Source organism: Fonsecaea nubica (assembly GCF_001646965.1).
Source record: "Fonsecaea nubica strain CBS 269.64 chromosome Unknown Scaff1, whole genome shotgun sequence".
In the NCBI taxonomy this organism is placed as follows: Eukaryota; Fungi; Ascomycota; class Eurotiomycetes; order Chaetothyriales; family Herpotrichiellaceae; genus Fonsecaea; species Fonsecaea nubica.
In genome coordinates this window covers 431,608-457,269 of record NW_019173674.1, presented here as the reverse complement: position 1 = coordinate 457,269, position 25,662 = coordinate 431,608, and the positions used below count along the sequence as shown (strand labels likewise).

The window sequence follows — 25,662 nt, the reverse complement described above, 5'->3', positions numbered from 1 at the left end:
CCTCGGTGACACGATTTGTGGTTGGTTTTTTCTTTTCGTGTGCGCATCATCCACTCACTCCACGTTCTATCCTGCCCGGTTCCGATCGCTCCTCGATTTTTGGTATGCGAATGCCTGTTTGGTGATTGAATGCAAAGCCAAAGCTCAACTGCATAACGGACGTCGGCTGCGTGGTAATCATTTCCGACCAGCTGCACAACACTTGCACGCTCCACCAAGTTCGCCAGATTATTTGTCTCCGGTGTAGCTGATTATGACCAGACGTCTTCCTGGTACACGCCGCTGCTGCGCATGCTCTTGACCACTTGTTCGGCTTTCTTCTCGTCCACGCCCCGCTCGGCAGCGATGATCTGAGCGAGGACTTCATTGACTTCGCGAGCCATATGAGCAGCATCACCACAAACGTAGAAATTGGCCTTCTGTTGCAAGAGTTCATTAACCAACTTGCCATTTTCTTTGAGCAGGTGTTGCACGTAGACCTTCTTGGAGGTCTCGCGGGAAAAGGCATTGAAGATGGTCAATTTATCGCCCAAGATCTTCTTGTATTCCTAGAATATTCTGTTAGCAACCAATGTCACTCCTGAGATCAACGGTAGTAATAAACTCACCTCCCACTCCTGCTTGTAGAGCCAGTCTTCTGTCGATCGACGGCAGCCGTAGAAGAGTACCGTGTGCCCGACCTCCTCGCCTCTCTTGGCTTGTTCTGCACGCTCCTGCACGAAACCTCGGAATGGCGCAACACCAGTTCCAGGACCGACCATAATGATGGGCTTGCTGGGATTTGACGGCAATTTGAAGTTGGAGTGTCGGACATGAACGGGGACATGAATACCGTCGTACTTGTTGCGGGGACCAGTGATGGCGTACGTGAGACCGTGAGGTGATGGGTCCGGATCTCCGTTTTGCTTCTGCTTCAAGGCCAAAAGGTAATTGGTAGTGACGCCTTTAACAATGTGACCGGCACCGGGGACGCGGATTGATTCGACCACTGCAGTGATGGCGATCTTCTGGGGTTGAACAAGTGAAGACGATGAGATTGAGTAATACCGAGGCTGCAACTTGTTGAGACCCTCCACAAGGCAAGAGAACGGGACAGCGGACCACGGTCCAGGATGGACGGCCGAAACCGCCTGGGCAATGTTCAGCATCTGCGAGGCAACCTTTTCCTTGAAGTAGTCGGCATCGGAACCCAATTTGGTCATTTCCTTCTTTGCATCCTCGTTGGGGGCAAAAGCGGCGAGCGTGGCTAAGAACTGACGCGAGACAGGGGCGCAGATTTCCATATGATAGCGAACAGCGGCGTCGTAAGTTGTTGGGGTTGGGAAGGGCACCTTGGCGGTTGCGTCCATACCCTTCATGCTGATAACCTTGTGTCTTTTCTCTTCCAGGCCAAAGGTCTTGATCAATCGATCCACTTCCATGCCTGCGTTCGTGGGCCAAATTGCGATATGGTCCCCAGTGGTGTAAGAGATGCCGGAGCCCGATACGTCGATCTCGCAATGCAGGCAGTTTCGATCTTTGACAGTAAACAATTCCTTGGACTCGGCAATTGGTGCGATGAACGGGTTGTGGGCATTGTAGGGGCCCTTCTGCGCGCCTTCGAGGTGGTTCTTGTTCGGTTCTCCTAGATAAACAGTGTCACTTTCTGGGGACAGATCATCGCGTTCTTCGACGCTGAATACTGGTTCGTAAACAGCTTCGCGTTCTTCCAATCCCATTTTCTCGGCCAGAGCAGCCCACATGGGTTCTTTCCAGGCCAAGAAGTCTTCTTCCATGGTACCAGCACCGTCATCTCCTTCACCCGCGGCCCCGATCCTCTCAGCACCCAGTTTGGTCAAAATCTTGTCCAAGTTTCGGACCATGGAGTTGTAGTGCTCATAGGTGTTGTTACCCAGACCAAACGCAACATATTTCAGGTTGCCCAAGGGCTTATCTTCGGAGGCTTCGGAGAAGGAAGGAGGGTCTTGGTTCATGAACTCCCAGAATTCGACCGCGTTATCGGTGGGTTCACCCTCGCCGTAGGTAGCCATGACGAAGAAGGCCACTTTGTCCTCGGGGAATTTGTCGAGGTTTTCATAGTCGTAGTCTTCCAGGTCAGCAGTCATTGTGGCCAGTCCGAAGCGAGCATGGCCCTCTTTGGCTAGACGGGAGGCATAATCTTCGGCGGTACCGGTCTGGGAGCCGTAGAAGATGACACAGTTTTTGCCCGACTCCTCCATCTTCTCCAGGATGTTACGGGAACCTTTCTTGGAAGCGCTGCCATTGAGGGCAGATGTGGCATAAGGGTCCTTGGGGACACCCCAATAAGTGCCTTTGGTGAAGTAGGCGACGCTACCGAGAAGTAGCAGAACGAGGACAATAATGTCCAGGGTGTCGACCTGAGCCATGGTGGGGATGTGTATGGGATGAGGCTCACTGGACATTAGGTCTGCGAATTGGTTCGGAAAGTGCAAAAAAAGAGGTGTCCTAAAGAAGCAGAGCGACGCTGCTTATATACGACCGCAGCCCGCTCGGTGGTGAGCAATTGGACAGCGTGGAGATACGGGCTCGACGGGTACTTTGGGCTGCCGCGAACTGTATGTGGCCTGATGTGGCCAAGATTCCGGTGCGCAGATGTGCAGGGTGTGCACCTGGGCCCTCCTTGGGAGTGTTAGGTGGCTTGGTGGGGTAGACTGCGCAGGCTAGGTGTTTTCTCCTTTTTTGCTTTGGCCTTTGTGTGGGCTCGGCGGCGTCGCGTTCCAGCTGCGAGATGGGGTTGCAGAGTGCGAGAGCAGGGGACGCTCAGATAGAGGCCAATCAGTCAGTATGGCGGATGCTCGATAGGGCTAGTTGAGGCCTTATCGGGGTTGGTTCGTCGCCGTTGGGAATGGAAACCTTCGACTGAATTTCTCGCCTGGAGGTTCGACTTGAAGAAACACAAAGGTGTAGAGCAATAAAAAAGATGAAGGTGAGCAAGCGCAGGAGATTTTAAACCGAAACTAGGATGTCTATTGTCAATGTAAGGCTTGTAGACCGGCAATTGGGAGAATCGAAGAAATATAGAGGATCTGGGGTCTGGAGAAACTTGGCCGCCTGCGTGCCACGGCAAAGTCAGGTCGCGGAATTGTTTGGTGGGTTCGGATGAAGAATCGCGACGATGCGCGAGACAGCAACCAACGGCGAGCAAGTGCGCAGTGACTTCGGTGGCTATTCGGCACCCGTGATGTTGGTGACTGGGTGACTTGCCGGCCACAATAATAGGCGGAACGAGTGCTCGGAATTGGGGGGGTGGGGGGGGGGGGAGGTGATGATAGTTGGGAGCCTCGAGGGGTTCCTCCGCGGGATCAAACGGGTGAAGGACGGCAGTTGAATTTCTCCTGGACGAAACACAGGTTGAAGAACGACGGTTCCCTTCCTTTTATTTCTATCCTCTAGTCTTGTACAGGTATTAAGTGCATTGAATGTTCGCCGCCGCTCACTGCAGAATGCTTGTAGCCTTCCCGTGATGGCTGACTGTGGTGCCCCATCTGCATCTGATTGTGATGGCAACGAGTAGACCCTGTACTGAGTACTTGTACAACACTGCACATAGGAATGAATGAAACTACCTAGTATCCAAAGATCCTCCACTGATGCTCGTAACCGAACCCGGTAAAAACAACATATTTACTTGTAGATACCAACTTCGAAGACTGCTCCAGGATACGAAGTACGATTGTGTGTGGGTTCATGTGGTGGCAACAAAACTGACCTTCTCATCCCCACATCCATGCCGCACACCATTCACATTGATTGACACGAATACCACAGGAGATCCCCTGCACGCACCTGCGGCCTCCTTGTTTATCTATGTGTACGAGTAAGCCTCCCAACACAGTCAGCACAATATGAGAAGATGCCTCTAACGAGTCCTCTAACTTCTCACATTCGCACCCTTGAGGCTGAACGCTGATCCAACCCTGTAGCCGCCGCAGCTGTGGCAAAGGATCGCCTCCCTCGTATATCGACTTCACATCTTACAAGCCTATCGCAATCCCGCCCGGACTACTCCGTGTCGTAGGTACGACACTCTAAGAGCCGGCCCCAAAAATAACTTACGAAACATGGGCAAGAAATTACGACCTTTGTACCCCGTACATAAGGCGCGGTCGCCTCCAAAGTGTCAATGTTTCGTGCTGGACGAAGAGAAGGAGATGAGGACACCACAGTTGGCGCCGGTGCAAGTCAGCCAGGCACACCAGGACCGTGATAATGTGATCGTCAGGATCCCATCCCGCTTGTAGAATGCATCACGCTCTCCCTTTAGTCGGTTCTGTTTCCATGGCGCGAGATACTTATTGGTGTGCCTGGCTTGTAGGCCGAATCAATCGTCAAAAGTCGTCAGGCGGACCTCCTATGATTCGACCATTTGTGCCATGTGACAGCGAATCGCACGTTGTAGCACTTGAATTCGGCCAATTTGTACTCGGTGGACAGTGACAGTCTGTTCACAAACCGTCCTACGCTCACGCTAGACAAACATAATGGAATGGGCGCTCTCTTTTATACAGGTATTTCCCTTTCTTTTGATCTCGTAGACCTGTTCCAGGTTGGAGGGGCCTTGTAAGTGTGTTGTGATTGGTGGGTATCCGTCGTTGTACCTCCTCCTTCGCTGCGGGCAATTAAAATTCCAACTTCAACCACAACTCATCGCGGTTTTCCTCTTCCCTCTCCGTCTAAGCACCGCATCCACGGTCTCCCAACCTTTGCGCTTCTAGGTCCAGAAGCGCAATGACGAAGTCTCTGCCCTCTTTTCAACGCCGGCCAACAGGGGCGCACAATGTTGCATAACCGTAAGTCCATTCGGAATTCTTCCGCTGCCATTCCAACACCCAACCCTTGATTCTCCCTCTCCACACATCGGCAAGATTTGGCTAGGATCGATGCTCTGCATCAAGATGAGCCTGGCCATGAGCACATGACCCCCTTCTAACCGTGTCCAATGCTACCAGATGCTCAATCCGCTTCCAACGAGCCCTCTCTCTTTCCCCTCGACGGCCCTGGTCCGGAACAGGTTTCCCAACCCTTGCCTAATGGCCATCCGCAACTCGCTCCCCCAATTCATTCGAGAGACGCATCTGTGACGAGAGGCAGGCCTCAGCAGACCTCGACTCAAGCATACCCCTCCAGTGTCGCGGCTTCATCGCGTTCAGGCTCGGTGCAACCCCAATCACATGGGGCAGAGTCCTCTGGGAGTTCAAGAGGTGGATCCGCAATTGATACGGCCTTGCAAAGGCGAACGTCAAACAGTTATGGCCATCATCGCCAGACATCTGTTATACATGGCCTACAGCACTCGAGAAGCCCCAGCTTCAACTCTCCTTCGTCCACAAGCCCTCTGACCCCGGACTCTTTGCTGAGCGCCCCCAGCTATGGGAGATATCCGAATGCGAATCGACGTGGCCAGTACTCTAATGCAGAGAATACCTCCACGTATACCAGCCCAGCATCCCCATTTCCAGGCCACACACAAGGGCACTCCATTGATTCCTTGATCGATGGCGGCCCCTCGGCGCACGAGTCTGCTTCCTCTCAGCACAGGAGGCGTAAGGAGCAGTCTCGAACAAGACGTGGCCATCAGGGTCACGCATATCACTCATCGAGTATCCACCAGCAGCCGGAACCGCGTACTCCGGGTGAATACGCTCTCTACCATCTTTTCCATGCCTTTGTGCTGCGGGCTGACCAGAGGATCAATCATTGTCTTACTCTGCTAGACAATGTTGTTGCACCAGTGGAGCAAGCCTGTGGCCCAGGCGTTGATGTCGGGTTTGACCAATTGATAGCTTCGCTGGGGCACATCTCTCGTCAAGGCCCTAAGCCTTTGGTGGATTCTTTGATGCTCTGGCGAAAGGGAAAGGGCGACGCCGCGGCCAATTTGAAGAAGCAAGTCTACCAGCAGAGACTGCAAATGGGACTTACCAATTCGTCAGTGCCTCCTTCACTGCCCAGACGTCACACAGAACCACTCCAGGCTCCAGGAGAGAATGGACTCCCCCAGGCGGGCACCGAACAGACCTCCTCAACAGAAGATGCTCTCACGCAGGAGTATATGCTGGCAGATCGCCGTGCTACGATATCAGTATACATCCTCTGCCGAGTCCTGATTGCAATTTTTGAACAAAGTAGTCTGGCTGCAATAACCCAAGATCTAGCCAACAAGCTCGAGGACATCTTGTTCACCCAGATCAGGGAGGTTGAGCCTTCGCAGATCTTGACATCGACCATTCGACTTGCCAATTGGAAGATCTATGGTGAAGTCCTAGGCCACATGAGTCGCCTTGACTTTGTCAATGTCACCTTTCGGTTTACCCAGCAACTAGAACAGTGGCAAGTGGATTTTTCGAAGAGCCCGGGAACTGCTACGGCCAGAGATATCGAATCTCGTCTTGAACTGCTCCTGCTTGGTATGCGCCATCTCCACATTTCTGTTACGAGAGAAGCAGCCTTAAGTGTTGCCGAATTTCTAAGAACACTTGCGGCCCTGTTCTCCGACGCGCATGGACCTCGCGTAAAGCAAGCATATTGCCAGCTCTTCGAACGCATGCTGACAGCGGTGGCGAGTAACCCCGAGTGTTTTCAGGCGGTGCCGAAGTGGAAAGATTTTGTAGAGACCGTCAACTCGCGCCTAGGAAACATGTTGGTCAAGGTTCGTCATTGGAATACGGGTTTTCCGGTGTCGATTCTGCTCCTGTGCGTTTCGCCTATCGATGTGTTCTCCACGCAGTGGTTGCCAATGATTTCGACCCTGGCCCCCAAACTCAAGGATAGGTCAACAAGAGCTCTTGCTTTGCAGGCAATCTGTCAGCTGGTCTGGACGTACATTACACGCGTCGCAGACACCACCCAAGTCAAATTGCGTCGATTGGAAGACATCATCAAAATCACAATTCCGCAAGGGAGAAAGACACACGTTGTCTCTGAGCCATCCACCGCCGCTCCATTGGTCCAGTTCATCAGGATCATTGGCTTTGCGGCCCAGGACCTTTGCTTTCGCTCAATCATCTTTCCCCTCCTCCATTATGACATGTTCCAAACCAGTCGAAGTCTCAAGATTGAGAACATGGAGCTAGAACGCATGGTTATTGGAATACGAGCATTTCTTGCTGTCATGGCCGATTTGGAGAAAAATAGCCCGAGCGGGCCGCCGTTCCCTGCGTTCACCGTTTCATCGCAGAACATTGATGGCCTACCATCCTCGCCTGGGAGCAGGAGGACTAGTCTCGGCCTTGATACGCCACTTCGACCGCGCTTTGAAGACGAGAGTCCCTCAATTCCAGTCAATACGGCAGTCCTGGACGAAAGTGCTAGACAGTACTATTTGCAGTTTTGCCAAATTTTGGGCAAGATCACAATCCTCTGCGACAATACTTTTGGCGGACAAGCTACTCTGAATGAGAAGCTGTCATCAAACGTGACTCCAAAGACTCCTCTTGCCGATGCATTCGCTTTAACTCGCGGCCAGGACGGGACTGTCACTGATCAGCGCCAGCTGTACTATGAGTTGCTCCATGTGGCTATCCAAGCTCTTCCTCGTTGCTTCACCGATCACATTCCCCTGAGCCCATTGATCAACCTTCTGTGCACAGGCTCTGCTCATGTACAAGCCAATATAGCAGCCTCTGCCACACAATCTCTGAAGGCAATTGCAAAGCAGGGCCACGCTCAAGCTGTAGCCATTGCCTTTCCACGTTTCATCTTCCACTATGACTCCCAATACTCTACGATGTCAGACGAGGGCCGTCTGGGACCGGCGCATATCGAGGCGACGTTGACACTATATCTCGAATTGTTACAAATATGGACAGAGCAGCTCAAGCAGAAGGCGGTGGCAAGCTCTTCAGAAATGAGAGATCGCTCGATCACGGGCTCTCAGCGAGCTCTGCAGATGGAACTGACAAATGTCATCCCGCATGTGGATGAAATAGAAGCCTATGGCCTGTTCTTCCTCTGCTCGCAGTCTCGCCGCGTGAGAGCATTTGCTGTCAAGGTCCTTCGACTTGTTCTTCAGTTTGATTCGGTCCTCGGCCAAGATGTGCCATCTCGCATCATCAAACTTCTTGAAGGCCAGTCATCAGTAATTTTGGACTTGCACGAGGATGCGCTGAATGTCGCAGAACGCAGCCGCTTACAAAAGGATAAGCGCACTGGTCCTGGCCAAAGCACACTGATTGAGATCTGCAGCTCTGAAGTGTCCTATGATTCGACCCTCTGGTTCAAGGCTTTCCCGAATTTGATCCGCGTTGTATTTGATGCATGCCCAAATGCCATTGCCTTATGCCGCGGAACAGTCACGGACAGATTGATGATGATGCAGAATGACGTTGAGGCGTTTTCAGAGACGACTGGTGCAAATGCGGCAACGTATGAGTACCGTCTGCAGGGACGAAGCTCGGCAACATCTGCAGAGGTGCTCTTTGAGCAGTGGAAGTTGTACCTTATCATGGCCTGCGTCACTCTAAGTTCTCCAGGGGGCCAATCTCGGAGCCAGCTTGCCGATGCTGCTGCCCATTCAAGGAAGACCTCCAAGGGCACTGCAACAGCACAAGACAAGATGAGTTCTGCCAGAGCGTTGTTCTCTGCCATCATTCCAATGCTTGGTGCAGCGCCCGACGCCATACGTGATGCAGTAGTCTCTGCTCTCGGTTCCATCAATCGCAAACTTTGCCGGACACTTCTCGAATCGCTTCAGTATGCGGTGATCAAGTGCAATGATGAGGCAAAGGCGAGAATCAACCATCAGAGGACTCCAAGCAGCCCACAGCGATCTCAGCAGACCGAACGGTTACGAACGGAGGTTACGCATGTATACAAGCTCACAGCGGCCTTCTTGCGTTTCGAAGATATCTATGAAGACGACTGGATTCTACATAACCTCGTTAATTACACGAGGGATCTGCGTATCTTTCTGAGCGACAATGACGTGCAGAATGATTGGCGATTCCAAAGACTAAGATACCATTTCTGTGGGTTAGTCGAGGAGGTCTTCGAAGGGGTCAACAGATCGAAAACGCCGTCTCGCTGGATGCCTTTCGAATCGCGGAAGTCTGCATTTGCCCTGATGGAAGACTGGTGCGGCTACTCCGCAGAGCGGAATTTGATGGATCCCAATCACGGCCATGCCCGCGACTTGCATGATCGGATGAACGCGAGTGCTGCACTTGAGAAAGAGAAGAACAATCTGCGAGTAGCTGCCCTGAGCGCAATGGCGACATTGTGCGCTGGGCCGATCAGCATCAAAACTGACAGCAACGCGATCCTGTCATTCAACCTTCAACGCATGCTGTCATGGATCGATACCATTTTCGCTACAAGCAATCACAAGATGCACACCATTGGGCGACGAGCGCTTAAGCTCCTCCTGATGCACAATCCGGAGCATCTCGTCCTTGCCGAACATGCTATCGAGCAATGCTACCGGACGGAATCCTCGATGGCGCTGGAGAGCTATTTTACTGTGGTTTGCGAGGTTCTCATTGAACAGCCAGACTATCCCCTAGCCTTTTGGAAAATTCTCAGCATCACTGTGTTCACCTTGGGTAACGAAAATCGTGAAATCAGAATGCAGGCGGCGCATCTGATCCGCACTCTACATGAACGCCAACATAAGAGCACCAATCTTCAAGAGTTTGACATCAGCATTTCCGACAAGACGCGTGCTGTATACAAATTGGCCCAATTTGAATACTCCAAGCGACTTGCAAAGGCCAACTCAGACATCGCGTTCATGATCTTCTCCGAGTTTTCACTCCATTATAAATCTGCACGTAACGATCATCAGCGCAACATGGTCGTCGCCATCTTACCCTGGTTGCAGACTCTCGAGCTCCAGGTCGACCCGGGGACCGGGTCTCCAACTGCCGCCTCGTATATGCTTCTGGCAAACATGTTCGAAATCACGATTTGCTCAAGCAGCGCAATGCACAACGAGGTCCAAGCCTTGTGGCAAGCCCTGTCAACAGGACCTCATGCGGGAAATGTGCAACTGATTCTTGACTTCATTATTTACCTGTCGCTCGATCGCCGCGATCAGAACTTTGTCGAATACGCAAAGCAAATCGTTGTATATCTTTCTTCCACTCCTGCCGGTTCACGAGTGCTGGAATTTTTCATGTTACAACTCGCGCCAAAGAACATGGTTAATGACAGAAAGCATGCTGATGTAGTAATGCCTGATACAAGAAATCTTCCCTACGTGGCTGATTTGACATCCCTTTTGCCTATGGGCAACAAACAGGTAGGACAGGCCAGATCTTTGAACGGATTGCATTCTGACGAGTCAATAGGTTGGTCTTTCCTTAGGACAAGTCTCCCTGATTTTCTTAGTCGACCTCATGGTTACACCGGTGACCCTGGCCAAAGATGAGGCGATCAAGCTCATTCATACTGTCCTCATCCTTTGGGACCACTACACAACGTCAGTCCAGGAACAGGCTAGAGAGATGCTGGTCCACCTCGTTCACGAATTGGTAACCACAAAGATCGACTCGCAGATCCTCTCCTCTGTCAAGTCAGACATTGAAAGTCTTGTTGCTGCAATTCGAAGCAACAGTCCTCGGATAAGCTGGACTTACGAGAGCAACACAAGGAAGGACGAAGACGATGGCGCTAGCCGGGTACCGCAGGCAATGGGGGTTCTCACCTCGGAAATTGTCAACATTTTCAATCTAGCGTTTGACAATTTTAGCGACAGCTGGGCTAAAGAAGCGCTGCACTGGGCCTCTATCTGTCCTGTCCGGCATTTGGCATGTCGGTCGTTCCAAGTATTTCGTTGCATTTCTGTCAGCCTCGATGCTAGGATGCTTGCGGATATGCTTGCACGACTTTCCAACACGATTGCCGATGAGCACACGGACTACCAGACCTTCTCGATGGAGATCTTGACAACACTCAAAGTCATCATTGGAGCACTGGAACCCAAAAATCTTCTGAGATATCCGCAGCTCTTCTGGACGACATGCGCCTGCCTCAATACCATTCATGAAAGGGAGTTCTACGAGACGTTGGGAATGCTCGAGAAATTCCTCGACAAATTGGACTTGTCCGCTCCGGACGTTACGGACGCTATGATGAAGGGGCTCCCCGGAAAATGGGATGGCGGCTTTGAGGGGCTGCAGCCACTGCTTTACAAAGGGTTGAAGTCGGCCGACAGCTTGGACAAGACGCTTTTCCTTCTCCACAAACTCGCAGACCTGCCGGATTGCCAACTAATTGGGAACGACAATCGCCTCCTCTACTGTGTCCTGGCAAATCTACCCCGGTGGCTTCGAAGCTTTGAACTCGACGAGATCGAACCTATGACGATAGCTTCGGCCCAGAGACTCACAAAAGTGGCGAGCGCAGCTGGCCATGATCTTCTTTCGGCCACTCTTCAGCGTTTCGCCAATAACGAAATAACATCGAGTCAAGAGATGCTCACCACCACCATTCAAGCTATGAGGGCCGCGTACTTTCCAGCATGCGACGCTCCAAGTTTGATCTTCATGATCGGACTATTGACCAACAAGACACCGTGGTTTCGAGTCAAATTGATGGACATTCTATGCGAGTTAATCCCGATTGTGAACATGAAGAGCCATGCCATCACGACACATGGACCCGATCTCATTTCTCCCCTGCTGCGGCTATTGCAGACGGAGCACTGCACACAGGCTCTGGAAGTGATGGACTATATCATGGAGGTAGCAGCTACGCCCATGGAAAAGCATCACATGCGGATGAGCATGGCTTCCGGCTCAGCAAAGGCTATCAGAAAAGAGTATGAGCGGACACAAAGCCTGTACGGGATTCCCCACTCATCCGGCTGGTCTATCCCGACGCCTGCCATCTATTCTAGCATGACGAGGCACAATGTCCATGCTGTTTTCTATACATGCGGCGACTCGGACTTGTTGAATACTCAAGAAACCACCACTCCTGATGTTGAGTTTCAAGGTGATGATGGCTACACGGATTCATACTTTCCCCCACAGAGTCGTGCTGAAACTATCCGGTCACTGGAAGTGGCGGCAGACGCCAATGTCAGTGACTTGGTCAACACACTTGACAGCCTCGATGATTTCTTCGACGATCTTGATGGCGACGACGTCTTAACTCCCACCGGCACCAGTCAGCTTGGCGTGTCCGTCATTGCGCTTCCCACTCTTACCGAACACAGCACAGCGATGTATGACGAGCAGACTGCCCCGATTCTTCGTCAGAGTCTAGCGCGGACTTCATCGACAACGACGGTACAGGATGGGTTTACCGAAGCCGGACCACTGCCTGGCATCGTTCATCGAACTCAGCCTAGTCTATCGTCTCCAAGCTCTACCGCAGCTACACAATCATCCTTCTCTTCGATCGACGAGTTGGGAGGCCCGGGACCGTCATTGCCCAATTCTACCAAGAAGCCTATGCTCCAGAGCATGCTTAGTCCTGTCAACCATACTCGACCTGGACTTCATGCCAGATCAATTACCTCTCCAGCGAACCAATTTCAGGCATCGCAACCAACTTCATATGGAATGACTCCCATGTCTGAAGGCGGATCATTCAGGTCTCAGGATGATTATGCTGATCAGTACGATGAGGTCATTATGTCGGATGGAGAGAGCAGTCCATTTCCCTCGCTAAGCATGACCATATCCAACCAGACCAAATCTTTGTCAGGCCCAGGGCCCTCCGAATATCAGACAATGCCAACATCTGCAAACGAGACTGGAGGAGCATTCAGCCTGCAGGGAATGCGAAGAGGCATGCGGCGTCTTACAGGCGGCAAGAGTGAAAGCCAAAAGGAGAAGGACAAGATCAAAGACCTGGCGCGCTTACGCGGGCAATCCGGAGGACAGGGACAAGCGACGGCGGCGTTGCAGAGTCCCAGGGTTCCAAGAGTGCCGGCGGAGTATCTCAATGCATCCAATACGAGCGGGGTCAGCCCAACTGCGAGCCCGGGATTTTGAAGGCATATGGGAGTGAGATTTCTGTTTCGAATTTCCGTTTCTTTCAGTACGACAGCGATACCCGTAATAGAGCATCATGGAGCATGAAGGACGTATCATCGGCGTTTCTTGAGCATTTCCAACGACCACCATATGTCTGTGTACCATATACAAAAAGGTATTCTCGAATGCGAAGACAAAAAAGCCGGATGTGTATACTAGGTTTAGCAATTGCAGGCGCTCAAGGACAGACATTTCACACAACAAAAGGTTTTGGAACTCGTTCCAAGCTTCTATTTCCTTCCGAATCGACTCTTTGCTGGTTCCCCCTTTCTTGGTAGGAAGTTTGCAGGCCAAGCTGGATGAACTGACACAGACATTTGAACGGCGCACTGGCCATCACCCACATTCCTACTCCTACATTCCAGGCAAGGGACCCAAACAGCAGAGCTAGTCGAAGCGCGACCGAAGACGAACAACTGTTTCTATACGGGAAATAGAGGTGAGTGAAGCAGGACAAGAGGTGGACGCGACAAGATGCGGCTTACAAAGTGTGTCGTGAGGTTGGACAATGTTCTGCTGGTCTTACAGGGCATTCTAGCATTGTCTGCTGCTCAATCAGGTCAGGGCTGTGGTGCTCCATGGTCTCGAGATCCTCCAATACTAACTACGCTACAGTCTCGACACTGCCCGATGGTTGTTACCTTACCTCGTCCATTGTCTATGGGAACACGACCGCATCAAGCACTGTCACTACCAGTGGGGGCCCGTCAACCATATCCACGAGTTCAGGAGCTTCAATATCAGGCTCTAGCAGTGTCGCCTCGTCATTTTCCTCTTCGAGTGCGTCCTTCAATCCCTCTAGTACAACGAGTCCCACGGTACCAACCACAACAATCCCGTCTCCGACTTCAAACCCATTCGTGATCACTGTCAGTGGTATCGGCGATAAACTGAGAGCTCGTGCCCTGGACTATGTGACGTTCAACGGTGGCAATGCTTATCTCTCTCCTGACGAAGATGCTGCTACTATTTTTGTTCTCACTGTGAATGGCCACTTGAAACCCGGGAATGGCGATGTCGGCACCACCGGAAATACCGGCACGTTGCCTCTCGTCCAGTTTTTTGATTCGACTCAGCCGAGTGACTATAGATGGTCCCTCAACGGGACAAGATTGATGTTTGGAGATACGACATTCTCGGCGACTCCTAATGCACGGCTGTATGTGGTTTTTCCTGGGAGTCAGCCGCTTGAGGGAGCTATACAAATTAGCATGGTCGCCGACTTCGTTGATGTTTCGACATCGAGCTCAAGTCTGGCCAGTTCGACAAGCACAAGCACGACTTCTATAGAGATCACAAGCACTGTTACTGCCAGTACCATTACAAGCATAAGCGAGCAACAAACGAGCGAGACTACGCAACAGACTGCCTTTACGACCAATATAGTCAGCTCGTCGCTCGCCAGCACGGAGTCAAACCCGTCCTCTGGCACCACTACGACGACGCCGACGACGACGGAAACAACTGCAGGTTCGTCACAATCCACACAATTGACATCCACCAGCATGAGTACCTCCTCGTCATCGCCAACGCAATCAGTCTCTGCGACTCTAGCGACTCAGTCTTCGGCACAACCTACAAGCTCGCCACCGACCTCATCCTCTCATCTATCGTCTCTCTTAGCCACGAAGAGTAGCGAATCAGCTTCTACTGTCTTGACTTCGTCGTCTTCCAGCCACGCTACGAATACTCCAAGTAGCCTGCCGACAGCCTCAACGAGCACAATGAGCGTAACAATTGAGGGAGGGGCGTCAACGTCCACCTCAGCGTCCAGCTCAACGTCAAGTCTTTCGTCCTTAGCGACGACAATCTTATCGAGTGCCACGCCAACAACCTCAAGCAGTGCATCTGCGAGTCTCTCTCCAAGTTCATCGTCTAGTACAACGAAGTCAAACACCACTGTAGCAAGTCAGTCCACATCCGCAACGAACACTTCGTCCAGGCCGGGCACTGTCAGCTCAACCACAATGTCCACGTCTTCTTCCACCATCACTACCATAGGCAGGACAAGCACCACTGGCTCACATACGAGCTCACGAACCAGCACCAGGAGCGTCACAACGGCGAGCTCGTCTTCCAGTCCCATAGCCACTCCGTATCCCGCCAAACGAGGACTGACCTACCGCAATGTCACCACGCTTCAATTCTACCCTCCCCCATCACCCTACATTTCGTGGTCGTACAACTACTACTCGCTGCCCAACGCCAGCGACGACGTCGGTATTTACCCTTCGTCCCAATACCGCTTCATCCCTCTCTTGTACAACGACGCCGACTCTCTCACGTCCATCTGGGCCGCCAACGTCAACTTTTCCATTGCCAACTACGGCACCGACGCCATCTTCGGGTTTAACGAGCCCGACGCCAACTTCAACGGCCAGTCGGCCAACATGCCCGTGGCGCAGTCCATCCAGGGCTACCACAACTTCATGCAACCGTTCGCGGGGAGGGTCAAGATCGGCGCCCCCGCCGTGACCAACGCCGGCGGCGGGCTCACGTACCTGGCGCAGTTCCTGGGCAACGCGACGCAGCAGAACCTGACGATGGACTTCCTCAACATCCACTGGTACGCGTCGCCCTACAACATCGACTACTTTGAGAGCTACCTCGCGCAAGCCTACAATCTGTCCGTTAGTTACTCCCCCGCCGGCGCCGCCCCCCTCCCCATCTGGGTCACCGAGTTCGGCATGGACCAGGACTTTTACGACCAGCCCACCACGGCGCAGTTCCTCAAGAACGCCACGCGCTTCATGGACGCCCAGACCTGGGTGGAACGGTATGCCTGGTTCGGCAACTTTCCAGGCGGGTACACTGCCTTCGGCACCCCGACGACGAACATGCTCCTCAACGTCGACGGGAGTGCCCGCAGTGTCTTGGGCGATGTGTGGTATTCGTATAATGGGACCAATTAGGCTTTTTTTAATCCGTGGGGTCGATTTTTCTGATATGTGTTGTGGGGGAGGACGGTGGGGAGTTTGGGGGGAGGAAGGCGTCAGGTGTAGGTGTGTGTGTGTGTGTGTGTGTGAGTGACAGAGAGAGAGAGAGAGAGAGAGAGAGAGAGAGAGAGAGAGAATGAGGACCAAATTCAATTCTATTCAATATTTCTAGCACCGCTCAAAGACGCGATACAAACCCTTGAGGTTCGCCACCTCGACGACGCCCTTGAGCATCCCTTGTGTCGCCACGATCCTTGACCGAAAGGCCGGAAAGAGGACGTGCTCGAGCGCGTGTTCAAGCTCTGTCCTTCTATTCTCTGTGGCTTCATCGGAGTTGTCTCCGTTATTGTCGTCTCGCACTGGCGAATTGTGAGAAGCTTCTGGCTCGCTTCCTACGTCCTGCATCTCGTCCTCCCCGCGCTTCCCCTTGTCCTGGCCTTTTTCTGTGTGCTGCTGATTCGGTTTCGGTGCCGGCAGCATCTCGGGCACATAGAAACTGGCCAACTCCCGCAAAAATGTACGGAAACAGCCTTCCTCCTCGGTCCAGTTCACGAAAGGGCCCAACCTCAGCAAGAACGTGGGCAATTTGGCCATGCATGGCGTATACCCTTTCACCAACAGTGGGATCGTCTGCAAGTGGCCGTCCTCGGAAATCTCGAGGGAGAAATACTCCGCTAGCATGGCTCGGCTCTTCATGAGCTGTTTGTATACCTTGTCCGCGACTTGGTCTTTGTCCAGACCTGCGCAGGTCGGGTCGATCGAGATTTGATGTTCGGCCGCGATATCTAGAAGCTCCTTCAGGCGAGGCGCAGGCTCCAACTGGATGAGCCCAAAATTGCCAAAGTCAGTCAGACCGACTTGATAGAAGAACTCGTTACATGTCATCCCGTAGTCAACCAGGTACAACTTGACGCCCGACTGGATGGCTGCCAGTCTTCTGTTGCTATCCACAACACCGACGTAGGTTAGAGAGGCGAATACTTCGGTCAGTGCGTTGTGCATTGCATCACGGACTTCGGCTCGGAGATCCTTCACGGATGTGAGGCGTATTTGGACTTGTTCTCGATCGGTTGTTGCGTATCGTATGCCCGCAGTTGTCACAGTCTCGTCTTGAGATGTTGAAGTTTGCAAGGCTGGCGGAAGCATCGAAGTGATTTTTCGCATTTTCGAGTCAGTCCGTACTAGATTGTTTTCGTAGGGCTTTTTAGAGGTTGAGGTCCTTCTTGAATTGGTGTCGTCCGTAGCAGGAGTTTGGTCCCCGGTCGGGAACCTCGGATTCATTGGCGTCATAGGGGTGACCCCAGGAAGGAGTGTCTGAGTCTTGAAAGTCCTGCTCGTATCGACCTTTGCCAGACTTTCCCGGATGTTTGCACAAACCAAGTCAATGATTTCGTCCTCGTTCAAGAAGTGGACTTCTCGCTTAGTGGGGTGTACATTGACATCAACTCGGGCAGGATCGATGTCCAGGCTGAGGTAGACAAAGGGATGTCCACCTTTAGGAAGAAATAGCTGATATGTCTGCTCGATAGCTTTCTTGACAGCTGATGACTCGACCGACCGGTTGTTGATGAAGAGAAGTAACATCGTTCGTTTCGAATGGTAGTTTGCATTGGTAGCATAGCCAGATGCTCTGAAGCCCCAACGTGAATCATCGGTGCCGAACTCCATGATCTCTTTTGCGATACTTCCCCCATATGCTTGCCTGAGTCTGTCAATTTTGGTGGCGGCGGCGGCTACTGACAAGCCTATACCGGTCTCACCGTGCTTTTTGACGGAAAACGCAACACCTTCGCGGTGCACGGCGTATCGGGTAATGATATCAAGCACCTTTGCATATTCTTCCGACGGCGATCTAAAGGCCCGACGACGGTTGGGGATATTGTAGAAAAGGTCTTCGACAGTGATCTGTGTTCCAGGCCGACCAGCACACGGCTTCGGGTCTGAAGATTGACCAGGTTTCGGGGCGGAAAGTTTTCCATCTTGATAATGTGCCTGCCACGCACAGCTAGAGTTCGTAGTCCTTGTAGTTACTCTGAGGTGGGCAATATGGCTGATACTGGCAAGGGCTTCTCCTCGAAAACCGTAGGTGCCAATGGACATGAGATCCTCGAAGTTCTTCAACTTGGAGGTGGTAAACCTTTCGCAGAGAATGGGCAAGTCATCTTTCTGTTGGATATATCAGCTTCCGAAACCTTGTCCAGTTCAGGACCGCACCTCGATTCCATGGCCATTGTCGGTAATCTGCAACAGCTTGAGGCCGCCATCTTTGACCAGAACCTCGATAGAAGTGGATCCAGCATCGATGGAGTTTTCGAGTAACTCCTTGAGAGCATTCACGGGGGCGACGATAATCTCACCGGCGGCAATTTTGTTGACGACATCTTGATCAAGAGGCTTCCAGAGTACAAGTCAGCAAGATTGCGCACTCCCAGCTCTTGTGTCTCTCCAACATGCCTTGATACGAGGCGGAGCCTCAGGAGGCAAGCCTGCCTCTTCCGCCGTGCGCTTGACACCTCGCGGGGGGACTGCGTCGACATCCATGGCCTCGGCCATCGTGTGTAGTACTCAGATGCGGAAGGGTCTGTTATGCTTTGCTGACAAGTCCATCGTCAGCTGAGAAGTGGTGACTTCAAGATGGCACTGTGCTTGCCTAGAGAGATAGATGTACGTGGACTTGTAAATACAGGCGAGCCGCATAATGTGGGGGAAACGCGACGTCACATGCCCTGGACTGACCAGAGAGCCTGATCTTTAGCGAGGCCTCCTCCTCCACCGCACCCAAAAGTGCAACTAATCCACATCCCTCGACCTTTTTTTTGTTTGTTGTCGAGAGGAATCCTGCAAGCTCCCATCCGTGTCCTCCCTCCAAGGTCGAGAACAAGACATCCGGAGCAGCGGCCTCTCTCGCTCCAGTCACGAAAGAGAGAATCTGGCCCATGGACGAACACCGGTAGCACGAGCAGCAGCAGCAGCGCCGCCCGTAGACCACTCACCATGGCTATGAACTTCGTGACGTTCAATCAGGACTACAGCCATCTGGCTGTAGGTACGTGACTGCCATGATTCCTCTGCCACTGTGTGCACGACCTGACTTCCTTAGGCACCTCGAGAGGTTTTCGCATCTTCACCACCGAACCATTTGCAAAATCCTTCGAATCCCGAGATGCCGGCAACGTTGCTATCCTCGAAATGCTTTTCTCTACCTCTCTGGTGGCCCTCATCCTGTCTCCGAGAAGACTTCAGATCAAGAACACGAAACGAGACCTGATAATATGCGAGCTCACCTTTCCCAACGCCGTCCTCGCCGTACGCTTAAATAGAAAGAGGCTGGTGATTGTGCTGGAAGATCAAATCTACCTTTATGATATCCAGACCATGAAACTGCTGTACACGATTGAGACCTCCCCGAACCCTGCAGCTATTTGTGCCCTTTCTCCTTCCCAAGACAACTGCTACCTGGCATACCCTCTGCCTCAAAAAGCGGTGGCATCGTCCTTTGCTCCACCTTCTCACGCTCCACCCAACAGCACACACGTTCCTCCAACTACCGGAGAGGTTCTGCTGTTCGATGCCGTCAAGCTAGAAGCCATCAATGTCGTGGAAGCTCACCGGTCTCCACTTTCTTGTGTCATCTTCAACAACGAAGGAACCCTGATGGCTACGGCGTCGGACAAGGGCACTATTATCCGAGTCTTTTCGGTCCCAGATGCACACAAACTCTACCAATTTAGAAGGGGCTCCATGCCTTCCAGGATCTACAGCATGGCCTTTAACATAACCTCGACCTTGCTTTGCGTGTCCTCGGCCACAGAGACTGTCCACATTTTTAAACTGGGTCCACAACACAACCGGGCCACGGAAGAGGGAGAGGAACCTGCTTCACCCAGTAAAACGAGCAATACTGCAAGCAGGAGATTGAGTCAAGGCAGCGACACTCTCGTGGACCAACCAGTCGATGAGGAGGATGGTGCGGAATCCCCAACTGCTATGGCAAATCGCAAGCCCAACGGAACCTTCATGGGCCTCCTCCGAAGGACGTCGCAGCATGTAGGAATTAATCTGGCCTCTACGGTAGGAGGATACCTCCCGAAAGGAGTTGCTGAAATGTGGGAGCCGTCAAGAGACTTTGCGTGGATACGACTCCCGCGATCCAGCTCGGGTGCTCCCCCAAGTCAGTTGCGCAGTGTGGTGGCCATGAGTGCCAATTCACCCCAGGTCATGGTTGTAACGAGCGAGGGGAATTTCTATGTGTTTACCATTGACTTGGCAAAGGGAGGCGAAGGGACTTTGACGAAGCAATACTCGTGAGTGGCCACCTTCTCCCGCTATGCTCCAGTGTAAACGTGCTGACAGGGTATAGGGTTCTTGATATAAATGACAAGATGGGGACATCGGGGATGGACTTTTGACTTGCACAAACACAAAATGATGATAAGGAGCAGGCTTTACAATCGGCCAAGGATCAGATATTGACGTGCACCCAACTTGTGATATTTAGCGCTGGCGTTTTGGCGTTGTGATATACGAAGGAAGCACATTTTATTATTGCTTTTGCAATAATACCGAGCGGGAATGTGGGAATGCGGGAATGAGGGAAGGGAGGGAGGGCGGGCGATAATGGGTTTTCCTTTTCAAAAGATGAACGAGCTGGAGATGCAAAGGCCCACTCCGACTCGACTCGATGTGAAGCCGTAGTAGAAAAGCGGTGGATTTGACTTGAGAAACCAGACGAGATATCAACACAGCACTAGTGAATGTGATTGTGGATCGAGGAGTTCAACTTTGTAACGATGTGTGTTTGCAGCCAGCTAGCTAGCACTCTCATAACTCTCGTAATTCTCATTTGAGAGATTTTCCTTCCCGCTCTGACTGACTCTGGCTGGCTGACACGCTCGTCCAGCATATTGGAATTCGAATGCCTTTCTCTCGTTGTCCTTGACACGACCAAGTCGGAGCGCGCCTCTCAGCCTCATAGCCTCAAAATAACTTACAGCAACAACAACAGTGGCAGCAGTAGCACTGCAAGCCCCAACAGTCGCCTCTCCTTTTCGAGGCCGTATTCGCCAATTGTATGCCGTTCGCTGGATACGAGTCCCAGGTCCCATGTCCCAATCCCAAACGAAGAAAGGGCCAGCGAACTTCACCTCGACTCGAGTCCCGCAATCAGCAGCATATTGTAGAAGTTCAATGACTTTTCTCTCTGCCTCAGGGAAACCGATGTAGTCGAACAGCAGCATTCCGTCAACCCCCTACCCTGGTCTTTGGAAAAGAGTCGATTGGCCGGGATATATGTCACCGCCTCCAGCCGCAAAACTCAACCCCTAGGCTGTGATATCCTCCGGCGCTTCACGCATTAGCCAGCTCCATGTAATGTTCGGGTTTTCCGTGTACAGGCTCTACCGAGTCCATCTTCAGAGTTGCTCATGAGATTTCCCACCCAGGCTCCTCTTTCACCACGGGGGTTATATCGGCGATTTCTGGTTGGCATTGAATCGGCAATTCAGCCTCGAGCGTCGACTCCTTTTTGAGACCAACGGCTCGCTCGAAAAGAAGTTCGGCACTGTCGACAATGTCAAGAACCTTGTCTCGCATGGCTTGCCGCTCTTCAGGTCCCATCTCTTGACGTATCACCACACTAGTATACTCTCTCCGGATGTCTTCAGAAATGCCTTTGAGACCGCCGACTAAAGTATCTTTCAGCTCCTTCAGCATTTGCGTGATTAGTTTGCGGACGTCGTTGGCGACATCATCAAACATGACCATCTTCCTGTCCTCCACGTACCGCTCCATTGTGTCCCTGATCCGTTTGAAGCACCCTCTGCCTTCCTCACGGGCGCAAGCGTCGTAAACTTCTTGCATACGGTTAGACATCAGAGGTTCAAACTCCCGATTGAAGGTGCGTTGTTGCTGGGTTACCCAACTATTCGCATCCTTGATTATGACATTCATCTTTTCTTTATACACGGGTATCTGTTGCTTGAGCAGCTCAAAAATGATCGCCGAGACGCCGTTGCGGACAGCGCGGCCCTCAACATCTTCGTGGAAAACGGTGATCCTGTGAGCTACGATCAGCGGGAGTTGCATGAAGATAACGGGCAGGCTGCGACTGAAGACAGATTCCCAAGGTCTGGCGAGTTGTCGAATCAGTGGTTCGATTAACTGCTCGTTGAAATTGTGACAGCCCCGGTGGTTCGTAAAGCGTCCATCGCGGCGAACCACGGCTCTATACGTCGACCAGTAGAGACCTCCTGCCGCTGGATGATCCTGATTGACAGGCGATCCCCATTTGCGAGCAATTTCGGCTGCTTTATTTTGTGCTGCCGCTGTAGCGCTGGCGTACGCTTCAAAGACTTTGCATCGAAGCTGGTCAGAAAATTCATCAATACTTGTGCCACATGCATCTTCCAGGGCCTAGCGACGGTCAGCAAGAATAATCTCCATGCGCACAAAAGGCGCTGATCACTGGTTACGCAGAAAACTTACCGAATCAAGGCTGTTGAGCCTCTCTTCAAGAATTTGGGCTTCTTGGTCTAACCGCATCGCTGCGAGCCTATTTGCAACGTTGCCATGCGCAACCCATAGACGGAGAGAGTTGAGCAGTTGAAACAAGCTGGTAAGAAACTTGCGAGAAGATGCTTGACGCGCAGTAGCTGTCAGCTGCACGCAGTGAGCTTGCAGGGCCGGAACTTCCGTCTCCTCTAGGTGCTGAAAGCCTGGAGGAGCTTTGTCCCTGCGAAATCTGCCCATCAACTTCTGATACGCACGAGAAGATACGCAGAAGACGGGTAGATTGCGAGCCACTTCGTCGTAATCGCGGGCATCCATGCTGGGGTCGAAATTCTCTGGATCATCTTCGTCGGCCAGCTCTTGATCTAGTTCACGGATACCAGCAGCATAATCACGGGCAATTGCACGTCGTGCATACTCGTTCCGGCCTTTGATACACTGTGCGAGAATCTTTGCGGAAATGCTCTTCTGCTGTGTGTCGAATTCTCCAACTTGAGCCTTCAGTGTTTGAATCTTTTCATCAATCTCGCGCTTCTCGCCGCGCAATGTTTTTTTGGTTTTTGTGATCTCGGCGATCTTGGTTGATATATCGTGGTCTGTAAGTGGCTGGGTATGACCGTCACTGGGGTTTGATGATGTGTGTTCTGACCCGATATCTCCAGCACACTCCTCGCTGCTAGGGGAAAGGTCACCGTCAGGACCAGGCTCGGTGAATTTTGACCATTTCACCCTGTGGCTGATCATTTCTGAGAATTTACGCTTCAGAAATTCTCTCGGGGGCCTGGTGACACTTGTGTCGTCTCGCAGCGTTCCCCAAACTTCGAGTTCATCATCCGCGGAATCTAGAGCAGCATCAACTTCATCCTTTCGGCGTTCAAGATCTGTGATCTGCTTTGCGGATACATCCTTCTGCTTTGACAAATCTCCTTCTTCTGCCCACAAAGTAGCCTGCTCTTCCACCAGATCAAGAGAATCCTGGGCCTCAGTCACTGAGATCTCGTCGGACCTACTGCAGACAAAAGTAACTGAATTGAGCCCTCCATCCATCTTCAATTGACGTTTGAAAGAGTTGCCTAGTAGGGTCTTGGCAGATTTATCGTTAACTGCTCTTGTGATGGGTGCAACAATCAAGAGTCCGGTACATTGTTTCATGTAGTCCTGTGATGACATCAATATCAACGAAGCCTCGTATGAAAAGTGTAAGGAAGCCGGTGTACGCCGGTCGATGACTTACTCTAGCGACCGCTGCGCGAGCCTGGTTGCTATCATGAACTCCTGGGAGATCGACGAGCACTGCACCAGTGGCTAGAGCAGGAGCCATGACATAAAGTTTGACAACCCGAATCAGGGGCCAAAACTCCGCCTCCTTCTCATGCTCTGCCCGTTCTTTGAGTCCAATAGTCTTCTTCTTCTTACTGTCTACAAAGGGCTGCAATTCCTTGTAGAACGCGTCAGCATCGCTCGATTCAATGCTGAGCTTAGCGCCTAGATAGGCAACGTTCTTATGCTCCATCAATGCTTCGATGGGTGCCTCATCAATTTCCTCTTTAGTTAGCCATGGATATATTGCCTTCACCTGAGCATAGGCGACAGCAGAGTCGGAGTCTTCGTTCATGTTGTTCTGGCCCGAGCGATCGTGGAGATCTTGGAAGAGGACTTTCAACGTTTTCCGCCAGTCATCCCTTGAGATAAATTCGACCTCAGCTCTATATGGAGCACCTCCGTGGTTGTTGTAGCTGATTTCCGTCACAACAGCGGTACAAGCTCGCATGCAGCTGGTCGGAACTAAACGTTCTTCGTCGAGCACGGCATTGATGATAGAGCTTTTGCCTGCGCCAGTCGCGCCGACAATACCGATGACCGTTTTGGCAGGGATAGCTTGGGATTGGACATTCTTAGTTGCTTTAGACATTCGACTTACGTCTGGATCAGAGACTTCTCCCAGGGTTTGCTTGATCTTCTCCAGCAACTCTTGGCCTTTTTCAACGCACTTCTCAAGCTGCTCCGGCGTACGATCATCGAAGAGGTCAGACATAGTTAACCGAGCAGTTGCACCAGCCTGGGAACTCGGCTTGTCTTGAAGATCGCTGCGAGGATACATACTGTCGGCCGGGCCGTTGTACGCAGGGATCATTTTGTCCTGAAAACCGGAAGATGATTCCCACCGTGGATTCGCACGTTCTGTTCTGGGGCTCAATGAGCGAGGACTGAGCTTGGATAACAGAGAAGAACCGTGCGCAGCTATCAATGCCGCTTTTTCTCTCAAGGCAAGCGTAGATCGCGGTGTTTCTTCTGTGGGCTGTTTTCCTGGACTAGTGCTCTGTATCTGCTTCAAGCCTCCCAATTTTTCGCATACGTGTTGAGGGGCGCAGCCACTGACTTCCTTCAGTGCATGGGGCACCAGGGCATCCGTGGCCTTTCTTTTACCAAGGACTTCGTCACGCAGAATTCCAAGGACAACCAACTCACCAGGATGGTGGCTGATTAGTGAGGTTGTGTTGAGAAATCCCTCAGTACTTGTGAGTTTATGTCTGGGAGAAGTTACCTCAACTCGGTTAGAATTGATATGGTTTCTGCTGAAAGATTCGAGTGCATCACATGTCAGGTAAGATGAGACCAGGACAAGACTAGGCGTGGCATGAAATTTCTTCTACCACCTCACAATGGGCTCACCTTCGCGATAGGATCTCGAGGTTCAGTAGGGAAAAGGAGGTGAAGAACTGAGGTTGAACTCTCTCGAGTCGGCATGAAGGTAGACGGAAATCTACCAAGGGCACTTACAGTAAGATTCACCTTATGAGTCGATGGTCACGTTGAGTAGTTAAAGTCAGTGAGGAAAGAGGTGAGTGGAATTGGTGAGAAGAGGCAGGAGCGGATCAACGCGTCACGCGTGGACGAACGCGTCTGTTAAATGGCACGTGAAGGGCCAAGTCACGACGCGGCGCTATAAACGGCGGATCATAAGGACACAAGCTGTAATTAACTAATGGCCGCTTTTCTGCTTCGACGTAATAATGCCAAGAATGACAAGTATTCAAATAGCCTGCGGTGGTGGAATCACTCCACTCCTCGCAGCCACCAGCCAGTGCTACGCCTGCAAAGTGGATGACATGAATAATTCAACCGAACAATTCAGCGACGTCCCATTGAGCAGTACCGAGTACAGCAGCCTAAAGCAGCATCCGGGGCCATGTTCCTGATTCAGCCCAATATGCCTT

General features: G+C 51.9%; 7 protein-coding genes across 7 annotated transcripts; 4 read left to right on the top strand and 3 right to left on the bottom strand.

Moving 5' to 3' along the window:
• Positions 1–251: 251 nt before the first annotated feature.
• On the bottom strand, positions 252–2,387 carry AYO20_00161 (NADPH-cytochrome P450 reductase; the record flags this gene model as incomplete). The annotated part of the gene is made up of 2 exons (XM_022638472.1): positions 252–548; positions 609–2,387. 2 exons carry the CDS (start codon positions 2,385–2,387, stop codon positions 252–254), a joined length of 2,076 nt encoding a protein of 691 aa, XP_022505437.1.
• Positions 2,388–5,857: 3,470 nt separating this feature from the next.
• Positions 5,858–12,959, top strand: AYO20_00160 (hypothetical protein; the record flags this gene model as incomplete). Its single annotated transcript, XM_022638471.1, has 2 exons — positions 5,858–10,255; positions 10,305–12,959. 2 exons carry the CDS (start codon positions 5,858–5,860, stop codon positions 12,957–12,959), a joined length of 7,053 nt encoding a protein of 2,350 aa, XP_022505436.1.
• A 516-nt stretch (positions 12,960–13,475) lies between these two features.
• AYO20_00159 (hypothetical protein) lies at positions 13,476–14,637 on the top strand (the record flags this gene model as incomplete). The annotated part of the gene is made up of 3 exons (XM_022638470.1): positions 13,476–13,560; positions 13,617–14,160; positions 14,292–14,637. 3 exons carry the CDS (start codon positions 13,476–13,478, stop codon positions 14,635–14,637), a joined length of 975 nt encoding a protein of 324 aa, XP_022505435.1.
• A 331-nt stretch (positions 14,638–14,968) lies between these two features.
• On the top strand, positions 14,969–15,913 carry AYO20_00158 (hypothetical protein; the record flags this gene model as incomplete). Its single annotated transcript, XM_022638469.1, has 1 exon — positions 14,969–15,913. The coding sequence occupies one exon, from the start codon at positions 14,969–14,971 to the stop codon at positions 15,911–15,913; it is 945 nt and encodes a 314-aa protein (XP_022505434.1).
• A 192-nt stretch (positions 15,914–16,105) lies between these two features.
• Positions 16,106–18,490, bottom strand: AYO20_00157 (hypothetical protein; the record flags this gene model as incomplete). Its single annotated transcript, XM_022638468.1, has 3 exons — positions 16,106–18,103; positions 18,152–18,318; positions 18,388–18,490. The coding sequence occupies 3 exons, from the start codon at positions 18,488–18,490 to the stop codon at positions 16,106–16,108; spliced, it is 2,268 nt and encodes a 755-aa protein (XP_022505433.1).
• Positions 18,491–18,931: 441 nt separating this feature from the next.
• AYO20_00156 (hypothetical protein) lies at positions 18,932–20,245 on the top strand (the record flags this gene model as incomplete). The annotated part of the gene is made up of 2 exons (XM_022638467.1): positions 18,932–18,983; positions 19,038–20,245. 2 exons carry the CDS (start codon positions 18,932–18,934, stop codon positions 20,243–20,245), a joined length of 1,260 nt encoding a protein of 419 aa, XP_022505432.1.
• Positions 20,246–21,358: 1,113 nt separating this feature from the next.
• Positions 21,359–24,578, bottom strand: AYO20_00155 (hypothetical protein; the record flags this gene model as incomplete). The annotated part of the gene is made up of 3 exons (XM_022638466.1): positions 21,359–22,348; positions 22,421–23,602; positions 23,679–24,578. The coding sequence occupies 3 exons, from the start codon at positions 24,576–24,578 to the stop codon at positions 21,359–21,361; spliced, it is 3,072 nt and encodes a 1,023-aa protein (XP_022505431.1).
• Between the last annotated feature and the right edge of the window lie 1,084 nt (positions 24,579–25,662).